Raw genomic sequence first — 11,386 nt, 5'->3', positions numbered from 1 at the left:
GGTTGTAAACTAAAGGTGAAAGATTAAGTGTGTCTAGTGTTGGTTCATCTTCTAACGGTAAATCTCCACTGTTGGTTCATATTCTTGGGTTGTAAACTAAAGGGGAAAGATTAAGATTCATCTTCTAACGGTAAATCTCCACTGTTGGTTCATATTCTTTTGTTGTAAACTAAAGGTGAAAGATTAAGTGTGTCTAGTGTTGGTTCATCGTCTAACGGCAAATCTCCACTGTTGGTTCATCTTCTTTGGTTGTAAACTAAGGGTGAAAGATTAAGTGTGTCTAGTGTTGGTTCATCTTCTAACGGTAAATCTCCACTGTTGGTTCATCTTCTTGGGTTGTAAACTAAGGGTGAAAGATTAAGTGTGTCTAGTGTTGGTTCATCTTCTAACGGTAAATATCCACTGTTGGTTCATATTCTCGGGGTAAACTCTAGGCAGGAAAGGCTAGGTAGGTATAGTGTTAATTTTCTTGGGTTGTAAAGTAAGTGTGAAAGATTAAGTGTATCCAGTGTTGGTTCATCTTCTCGAGTTAAACTCTATGCGTGAAAAATTAGGTGTGTCCAGTGCTGGTTCATCTTCTTATGGTAAGTTTCCACTGTTGGTTTATCTTATCGGAGTAAACTCTAGAAGTGAATGATTAGATAAGTCCAGTGTTTCTTCATTTTTAGGGTTAAAAACTAAAAGTGAGAGAGTAGTTATGTCCATCTATATCATAAACCCTGTGCAAACATTATCAATGAATTACTTACATCTTATAAACAGAAAAAAAAAGGGTTCACTAAAAAGGGTTTCTTTTCTAAAATTACTTAATTATCTAGAAAATATTTCTTTCACGAAAAATTAATTTTGTTATCTGTATACTTCTTTTAACTTTCTTTTCGACAATTTATCAAAAAAACGGAGTTCAATTAAATATTGTACTCCATTTCTAGTAGCCGTCAGCAATTTCAAGTACTTAAAACTATTTTCTCCGTAAATCCTGATGTATGTTCTTGAGTTTCATGCAAAACTCCAGAAGTAGGCTGATTGAATATTCTTAGAACGTGTAAGAAAACGTATTTACATAAATGAGTTAGGAAGAAGAACGTCAGCAATTTGTCATAATACTGCCTTTTTTATTGATTTTATTTAGATGAACAGCAATCAGACGGATTCTGGACCTACCGTAAGTTCAAAGCAGAAACTTTCTATGCTTCATGATGTTGAGTCCTTAGATGACCGTTTCACCACTGCACTTTCTTCTCCAGAGTTACCAGACATAGAACCATCAGTTATCACAACAGATTGTTTGGAAATCTTAGTGGACTTTGGCCAAATCGATATGGATCATACTTCCAGTTCGGCTGCAGCAGATACGAGTTTCGTACTAGGAGGTGACGCAGGAGTGGTAACTTGCGTGAGAGATATCTCTAGTGGTGATCCTTATGTGGACATCAGTGAAGACACGGTTCTAATTCCTGAAGAACATGCGCAAAAAGTGTTGGACATTGACGATCCTTTCACATGTCTAATACCTAAATATTCTTCCACTGACAGCGAAACTGGGATTGAGCCTGGGTTGTGTACTCACCTCTTAGAAACAGACAGACAAGTACCTTCTTACAATATTCGGCAGCCTCATCGGATGCACGGAACACTTCCTAGCTACTCCCCTAGGATCGGGCAACTGACCGTAGCCAAATGTCCATCTATATTTTACCTACACTGGAACTGGGCTGCTATTCGGCTAGGATGTTTCGTGATGCTTGTGTTCACTATGGTCAGCATGTTCTGCGTGGTGATTAGGTTAGTCGCTTCGAACGAAGCGGGCAGTGACTTAAGGAGAGGCTGGTGGCAAGGAACAGTGTCATACGAAATCTTCCCTGCTTCATTCCAAGATTCGGACAGTGATGGGTTTGGTGATCTGAGGGGTCTGATACAAAGATTGGATTACATCCAAAGTTTGAATGTTGCATCAGTCAGGCTCAATTCGATTTTCAGTGCGTTAGATTATCCTTTAGAATACACTCATATTATTGATTTTCTTAGAGTAGACCCACACCTAGGAAGAATGAGCGACTTTGATCTGCTCGTGAAAGATTTGCATGCAAGAAATTTGCGTCTTATTTTGGATATTAATCCCTCACTGACAAGTGACCAGCACACTTGGGCTGCCCATTGGCTTCAGAACAGTAGTGGTCAATACAGATATTATTATGTGGGTAATGAAACGTTGGTAAGTTTAAGTATAGTTTTTTGTATTACAATACTAAAATTAGTTATAATACTTAACAATTGTCAAGATTTACCCTGATTTTAGCAGAAAAGTAGTTATGTAAATGAATATACATTCGAACACAACCGATTCTATTCGAACAATTTACCAAAACCATTATTGTAAGTCTAATTTCTGTAAATACATTAACGAACATTTACGCCTCAATACATGTACAAAAATTCATCGTTTTTATCATAAAAATCGTAATGCTACAAAAATATGCTCAAGCTCAAAATCAACTAATGTATATATGTTTTCTTATTTGAACACACAGTAAGTAGATCGTGTTGCATAGTGCACAGAGAAAGTCGTTGAAATTTCAAACCTCCATAGTTTCTGTTCTTCAGAAATCTGCGGGTCGCGGGTTCGAATCCCCGTTACACCAAACATGCTCGCCCTTTCAGCCGTGGGGGCGTTATAATGTGACGCTCAATCCCACTATTCGTTGGTAAAAGAGTAGCCCACGAGTTGGCGGTGGGTGGTGATGACTAGCTGCCTTCCCTCTAGTCTTACACTGCTAAGTTAGGGACGGCTAGCGCAGATAGCCCTCGTGTAGCTTTGCGCGAAATTAAAACAAACAAACACACACATATATATATATATATAAATGGCTAAGAACGCTTATAAATAAATTCATTCTAAAATAAAATTTTTCAAAGTATTTTCTTAACGACCGTAGATATTAATGAAGTCCTGGAAGTTATCTTATCTTCTTGAATGACCAAAGGTACTAGATGACTAGAAAAAAATACATATCACTGTCTTTAACTGGGGATTATTTTTAGTGAATATTTTACACACCAGAACTACAGCTCGCATCGGACCTTTTTATTCAACCCCGAATTTAATAGACTATTTTGCTCAAATGTGATTAACTGATATAGGATATAACGGCAGGGACGTTAGATGTGGGGGGAGCGTTGCGCCCCCACCTCAAATCAGATCATAAAAATAAAGCATCAGTTTTAGTACAATCCATTGCCAGGCCACGTGTTATTGCATTTTCGTTTTAGAAAAGTTCCAAAAGCGTCCAAGGCTGTTGACGTTTGAACCTTGTTAGAATTTGCCCACTACCCCAGCAAAAATAACTAAAATAACGTTGCTCTGCTGTTATTATTATTGTTTGTTTGTTATGAATTTCGCGCAAAGCTACACGAGGACTATCTGCGCTAGCCGTCCGTAATTTAGCAGTGTAAGACTAGAGGGAAGGCAGCTAGTCATCTCCACCCACCGCCAACTCTTGGGCTACTCTTTTACCAACGAATAGTGGGACTGAGCGTCACATTATAACGCCCCTACGGCTGAAAGGGCGAGCATGTTTGGTGGAACGGGGATTTGGTGGAACGGGGATTCGAACCCGCGACCCGCAGATTACGAGTTGAGCGCCCTAACCACCTGGCCATGCCGGGCCCCCGTTGTTATTACACGGCCACAATGTAATGGACTGATTTGATTACGAATGATTGCGAGCCACCCATTACCATTTCTAGTGATTTTACATGTAATTCATTTTCCACGTCCAACAGATCTTATTGTTGTCTTTCAGTAATATTTAGCAATCTGGCCTTTTATTCCAATTTTGAATCCATGCCATATGAATCCATGCATCAAGACTGTCAACATCGCTTTGAGTTTATCAAGCAATCAAAATAATGAGCAACTATTACAGATCGATGTACTTCCCTTCCATTGTGGTCTTCAAATCATCTTTGGTCGGGTTTTAGTTTATCTTTATCCCTTGGGAATCGTTTTTCTGATTCTTACTTTTACGCATCATTAAACTACGCACACTACTGCTACACTTCCTAACATAATGAATTCACTTCGGTATTATTCGTGATAAATACTTAATAAATAAAAAAAAGAGAAGAAATTGAAATTTGTAACCTAAGCAAAGATAGTCAACCAGCAGCACTGGCTGACACAAGTACTTTGTCCGGTTCTTGGAGACAAATTTCGTAATTAACTATCACATTTATAACACGCTTACAGCTGAAAGTGCGGAGCGTATTAGAAAAAATTAAGTTTGAGAAATGTTTAAACCCCACCTCCATCTTAGTGAAACGCATAGATATATAGAGAAAGTTATCATCCTTGTGGAATAGCGTGGACATTATAGTAGTAAGAAGAAATAATATGTAAATATTAACTTTAATAAACTATTTGGCATAAGAGATACGTTCGTTGTCGTATTTTCTACAGTAATAAAGTATATCAAGTCTTTAATTAACCAAAATATTTGTTTTATCATTATCAATAGCAAGTTTGATTTTTCAAATAATCACACTTCTTGGTTTCGTATATTTACATAATGTACATAAAAGTTGTTACTTTTTTATACATTTTTAAGGTGGGGGCGGAAACCCAAACTTTCCTTGTTCGCTTTCCATTACGAACAATAAATCATGCTAAATGTAATCTTTATATCTTTAACCTATTTTAAAAACATCCATCACATGTGACACAACATCAAAGATTCATTTTTCTTTTGTTTTATTTTGTCTCAACCTTTATATTTCAAGATAACGAAAACACTTCAGAACGAGTACCCGACCGTTATCAGATTTAAATCAAAGAAGCTATAAAGTCCTGTGTTTTAAGATTACTTATTAGAATCTCCGCTATAACAAAATGAAATGGAACTATTTGACTGTATGCCTATTTCATTGCATCTATACACATGTATACCAACAGCTGTTTTAGGAGTTAAGGATACAATGAAAAGAAAAATATCCTGTTTTGGACGAAATCAAATTAAGATATTCGAAAACTTAATCGGGTTACCACTCCTCACATAATTGCAAGTCTGATAAACGTGTTCATTGTGATTGTAATAGGTAAAGAAAAATAAAGAAAATAATATTGGAGAATGCAAATGAATTTTTACTTGGATAAATACTTTCAAGAGCACATTTATCGATCGCCTTTAAAAATGCCGTAATCGTAGCAATAAATATACATTTCAAACAAACAAACTCAGTCATTCCTAACTCTACAATTTTCAATAATAGATTTCAAAGAAACAAACCCAGTCATTCCTAACTCTAGAGCGTTTCGATAATAGATTTCAAACAAACAAACCCAGTCATTCCTAACTCTAGAGCGTTTCGATAATAGATTTCAAACAAACAAACCCAGTCATTCCTAACCCTACAGCGTTTCGATAATAGATTTCAAACAAACAAATCCAGTCATTTGTAACTCTACAGCGTTTCGATGATAGATTTCAAACAAACAAACCCAGTCATTCCTAACCCTACAGCGTTTCGATAATAGATTTCAAACAAACAAACCCAGTCATTCCTAACTCTACGGCGTTTCGATGATAGATTTCAAAGAAACAAACTCAGTCATTCCTAACTCTACAATTTTCGATAATAGATTTCAAAAAAACAAATCCAGTCATTTGTAACTCTACGTCGTTTCGATGATAGATTTCAAAGAAACAAACCCAGTCATTCCTAACTCTACAATTTTCGATAATAGATTTCAAACAAACAAACCCAGTCATTCCTAACTCTACAATTTTCGATAATAGATTTCAAACAAACAAACCCAGTCATTCCTAACTCTACGGCGTTTCGATGATAGATTTCAAAGAAACAAACCCAGTCATTCCTAACTCTACAATTTTCGATAATAGATTTCAAACAAACAAACCCAGTCATTCCTAACTCTACGGCGTTTCGACGATAGATTTCAAAGAAACAAACCCAGTCATTCCTAACTCTACAATTTTCGATAATAGATTTCAAACAAACAAACCCAGTCACACCTAACTATACGCCCCCAGTGGCACAGCGGTATGTCTGCGGACTTACAGCGTTAGAATCAGGGTTTCGACACCCGTGGTGGGCAGAGCACAGATAGTCCATTGTGTAGCTTTGTGCTTAATTACAAAACAAACAAACAAATCCTAACTCTACAGCGTTTCGATAATAAATTTAAAAGACTCAAACCCAACCATTCCTTACTTTACAGCGTTTCGATAATAGATTTCAAACAAACAAACCTAGTCATTTCTAACTTTACAGCATTTCGATAATAGATTTCAAACAAACAAACCCAGTCATTCCTAACTCTACAGCGTTTCGATAATATATTTCAAACAAACCCAGTCATTCCTAACTCTACAGCATTTCGATAATTGATTTCTCATTAAACAACTATTTTATTCAGTCGGTTTTAGTTTCTAAACCGAATATTTGTATATTTAAACTAAAGTAAATTTAAAATGGGTTAAAGGCATAAAAATTACCTTTAGCATGATGTATTGTTCGTCATGGAAAGGCAAACAAGGAAAGTTTGCCCCCTCATTTCTGCTTCACAAGCGACATCTGTTACTTTCATGTTTTTTCTTATTGTTTACAAGTTTGTTGTTGTTTTTACTATACTCATCTTATATAAAAGTTTGAAAAGCTGCACACAAAGGCAAAGCTCAACATTCACTTTTAAAATGACTGGAGAACAGGCATGGATAGTGTTGATGCCAAATTTTCTTTCGCAAGCCGGATATGCTACACTAAATTATTAGGAATTAATGACACTATCATTCACATTTCAATATGTGACGTAGCTTGTAGATTTACCGTATGTTATTGTTGAGCGGCTCTTAGCATGACTGAAATCTTCAAAAATTACTTTTCGCGGTATGCGGAATAAGTAGCTCAGAGCTTTAACTCTGAGTGAAACCAAGAGTGGAACACAATTACCCTTTTTAAAGTCCATGAAATAATATAAATTGGTAGACTAACTTAAGCTTTTCCCGTCACTGGGGACGGGTACTTTTCTTTGTATAATTATATTCTATAGTAAGTTTTATATATTTATAATTCAGTTAAATATGAAAAACTCTAACACCTGTGTATACTTATAAGCAATTATATTTACAGATATGAGGACAAGAGAATAAAGATTTTTTCCCAGTTGATTATTTCAAGAAAAACACATTTTAATGGCTAGGATAAAATATGCCGGTCTCTCTTATGTAAATGGAATTTATGATAAGCATTTCTTTTTCACTCGAACGTATACAGCTGTTTCAAGCTGTTCTCATAACCCTCTGTGGATTTCATTGTTTGATATTCTCTTATTACCAGACAACAAGAAACAAATAATACCCACAATGTTCGTAGATCAGAAATATTGGGAAATACATGTTCTTAGAATATCTAGATGAAAACAGAATCACGTGAATAGGGTAACTTATACACTGCTGCACCATAAATCAAATTATAATCCACATACGTGACTTCTCTGTCAATCTCCATTCATGTGCGGATCTTTAAAGAGGAGGAAGGAAGGGCTGTGTCGTGACTATAAGTATAAACGTGCATTGAGACAGCCTTGTAATGTGTAACAAATTAAATAAATTTTCCTCTTGTCATTTCTATTGAAGTTCCATCTAAACATGCATATAGCATTAAAGTATTGAGTCCCATCTAAACATGCATATAACATGAAACTACTGAAGTCCCGTCTAAACATGCATATAACATGAAACTACTGAAGTCCCATCTAAACATGCGTATAGCATTAAAGTATTGAGTCCCATCTAAACATGCATATAACATGAAACTACTGAAGTCCCATCTAAACATGCATATAACATGAAACTATTGAAGTCCCATCTAAACATGTATATAACATGAAACTACTGAAGTCCCATCTAAACATGCATATAACATGAAACTATTCAAGTCCCATATAAACATGCATAAAGTAGGGAACTATCGAAGTTCCACTTTTTCATGTTAAAATACTTCGTTTTTCTTCCAAGAGTTTTAGTGAAACTAAACATAAGTAAACTTTTATACCAAAGTTTGTAACGGACAAAAGAAGACGTCGCTACAACCAGGGTCAAACAAACAATAATTTATTAAAATATAACATAAATACAAAATAAAACTTACAACAAGAAAGAATTAGTAAGCCCGTGTCTGGCCAATACTAGGTACAAACGTTAATAAACAATAAAGCATAAATCTTGAAGTTATTAATTTGAATAAATAAAGTAATTAGGAAAAAAGAACCAGACGAAAAAACTAATTCCAATATTTAGTGGCTAGATCACGAGGTTACATCTCACGTGACTAGCTATTACCATAAATCTACATAATCTTTCACAACATTAATATCTGTATGTCACCGTTACGGGAAGCTTGTGTCAGTTTCATAATATATATATAGGTACTCTATATCAACGTGGTCTAGATAGAAGGTGAGTTAGCACTTTAATATAACTAGAAATTCACAGTTTAACTAAACGATAGAACGACCAATAAATGAACGGTAAACGAAACCATAACAAAATAAAAGTAGCATTCGCTATCTAATAACTCTATAAATTCGTTGTTGTTGTTTTTAATGTATAAAACTTAGACGAAAAATATCATCCAAATATTGACTACCCTTTAAAGTAACGTTCGAACCACATTCACCAAATAGCCCATATAGGCATTATATACATATAATACATATATTTGTGCATAACACACACACACACACACACAGATATATATATATAAAGAAGTCACTCTAATGAAGCGTATACTAATTCGATTTTAGTTGAAATTTCTTATTAAAATATACAATATCTTACAAGTACAAAACGAAAATAAGCGACACCTACGTCACGAAACCAGTTGCTACTAGTATAATATTTATACTTTAAAGTTGATTCATACCAGAAATTTGAGTTTCCATTATTATATATATATTGTTTGTCATGTCTAAGGAATATTGTATGAAACTGTCCCATATAAATTCACAATAACTTTAATGTCCCTAATATTATAAATTATTACAGGAAAACGTCTCCGACTTCGAAGATGACGAAAAAGAAAATCCCAGTCGTCCTTTTGGGAGCAAGCTCTTTCTCAACTGGTCACATTCTGCAGTTCATAAAGAAATGGAAAACGTTCTGGAATTTTGGCTCCAGAAAGGCGTGGATGGATTTTACATGAAAGGGTTAGAACAACTTCGTCAAGACAACCACACTGGACTCTATGTTGTAATGAAACGGTGGCGGCATCTGTTGGATATTTACAGTAAAGATGCTAATAAGAAAATAATGGTGGTTTCAGATATTTTTTTGAACAAATTAAAAAATGAACGGTCCCCCAACCTTGGTTTAATTCTCGACTTGTGTGATCTCATAGACGTCCAGTTGCATATTTCTTTGAACCAGATAAGTTCCATTAAGACCCAAATTCTTCAGGCTGCTGATTGGAACAGTATTTCTATTAAGCCATGGACTCATTGGCATCTTGGAAGCGCAGAAACATCGAGGCTAGCAACAAGAATAGACTCTAGCTACACGCTCGGTGCGATGATTTTTCTACTTATGTTGCCTGGCTCAATTTCACTGTTTTATGGAGACGAAATTAACCTTCAAAATTCGATAGATGTCACTACTGGGAAGGTAAGAAATGTTTGCAGCAAGCATTATCAAATATTGTAACAGCATTTTCGAATTTATGCCTTTCTGTTTCAGATTGTTCTCAATCTTTGGAATGTGTATCAAAGTCTACACTGTCTATTAAATAAAATGTCCCATTTAGTTTAGAGTAATAATCAGAAAATAATAGTGCTCGAAAAATTAAATAAAAATCATAATTAGAGCTATTGTCAATAAAGTTTACTTTATGAGAGATTGGGGTCATACCAGATGAGGTCGGTCAGAGAAAATTTCCTCAAATGGATTTATACTAACAGTAACAATAAGAAAAGCTTTACAAAGTTCCCCACCCCAAGTGGCTCAAGCGGTAAGTCTGAAGGTATATATTTTCTAAAAACTGGGTTTCGATACCCGTGGTGGTTACAGCTTAGATATCTCCTTGTGTAGCTTTTTGCTTAACAAGAAAACAAACTTTATAAAATTAACTATTATTTTCTGGCAGTAAAAAATAGCTAACGCATGCCTGTAGTCTTATAAGTGGTTAAATTTCACGACTTGTACGTTTTAGTAACTTCAATAAAATGTGTTAGTGATGGTTATTGAATAGATTAATTTTATAGTTTGCAAACTATAAAATTTTTTTATATAAATAATGGACTGAATTGGACTTATGTTTTATCATAGAATAATAAAGCCACTTGTTATCGTTTGAAATAAACTAATAAAGTCAATTTGTATAAATACTTATCTTCGTGGTTAATTCTAAATTGACCGGTGTATTTCTGTTTGTGTATTTTCACAGACATACAACGAAGGTCAGCTGTGCCCAATGCAATGGGAACCAACATTTGAGGCAAATTTCACTGGTAACGGGTCATTGTCATGGTTACCCGTCCGTCCTGATTTTCTGATAAATAACGTAGCACAACGCAACGTGAATGTATCGCTGATAAGCCAAGTAATCTCCATCAAACAAAACTCGAGTTCTTTAGGAATGAAGGCGGAATTTAAAGACGAAAGTGTCACGAGAGGCAAGGAATTCTCAACGTTTTTATTTCACCACATTGACAACAACTTAGTTGTGTTGGAAAGGCATTTTCCTGGTAATAAGAAATATGTTGTTTTTGCTGAATTCGGGGAGACGCGACGAACATTAGATTTTTCGAGGTACTTTTCTAGTGTCAAAATTTTGTTTTCAACAAAGGAAGTTTCAGAGACTCCTAATGTAGGTCAACTTTCGTTAAGTCCAGGAGCAGTTTTAATAGGAGAAGTAGGAAGATAAGCAGCCCAAGAAAAAAGTGGCAAGGAAACTTAAGAGCCAAATTTATTTAACAACTATCAGTTTTGTAAGAATATAATATTACAATTATTTTATTTCTTAAGTGACTAAATCTGATAAGTCACACATTTTTTTTTTTATATAAAATGGTAAGATAATTTTTCTGAATAAGCTCGAAATTAAACATGTTACGTATAGTTGTCAATCATTCGTTTGTGTAATGTGTAGACCGTGTGGAATTTATCTGAACACGAAAGACAAACAACTTCGAGTTTGTTTTTTTCATGTTGGTTTCTCAGTTTCTGTAAAAGTTACGTCTTTCTATGTTTTCACTAAATTAATTTGTCTGTCGACAGGTAATGTAACAATTCCCTCTGAAATCGAACAAATTATGGAATGACACATATCGTAATGTTTGGACCTTCAAACACCACAGAATTTCTCGCAATGT

General features: G+C 35.0%; 1 protein-coding gene across 2 annotated transcripts in view; it reads left to right on the top strand.

Annotated features, from left to right (window-relative positions):
• LOC106460261 (neutral and basic amino acid transport protein rBAT-like) overlaps window positions 1–10,978 on the top strand; it is a 32,289-nt gene extending 21,311 nt beyond the window's left edge. For both annotated transcript variants that reach the window (XM_013919948.2, XM_022386933.1), the window contains exons 2-4: window positions 1,133–2,215; window positions 9,066–9,680; window positions 10,459–10,978. In XM_013919948.2, coding sequence (XP_013775402.1) covers window positions 1,133–2,215; window positions 9,066–9,680; window positions 10,459–10,938 — 2,178 coding nt within the window. In that variant the 3' untranslated portion in view covers window positions 10,939–10,978. The remainder of the gene's footprint in view (window positions 1–1,132; window positions 2,216–9,065; window positions 9,681–10,458) is intronic.
• The last annotated feature ends 408 nt before the right edge of the window (window positions 10,979–11,386 follow it).

The sequence above is a fragment of the Limulus polyphemus genome, unplaced genomic scaffold, assembly GCF_000517525.1.
Source record: "Limulus polyphemus unplaced genomic scaffold, Limulus_polyphemus-2.1.2 Scaffold737, whole genome shotgun sequence".
NCBI lineage: Eukaryota > Metazoa > Arthropoda > Merostomata > Xiphosura > Limulidae > Limulus > Limulus polyphemus.
The sequence above is the reverse complement of the archived record's forward strand: the minus strand, read 5'-3'. Positions and strand labels throughout refer to the sequence as shown.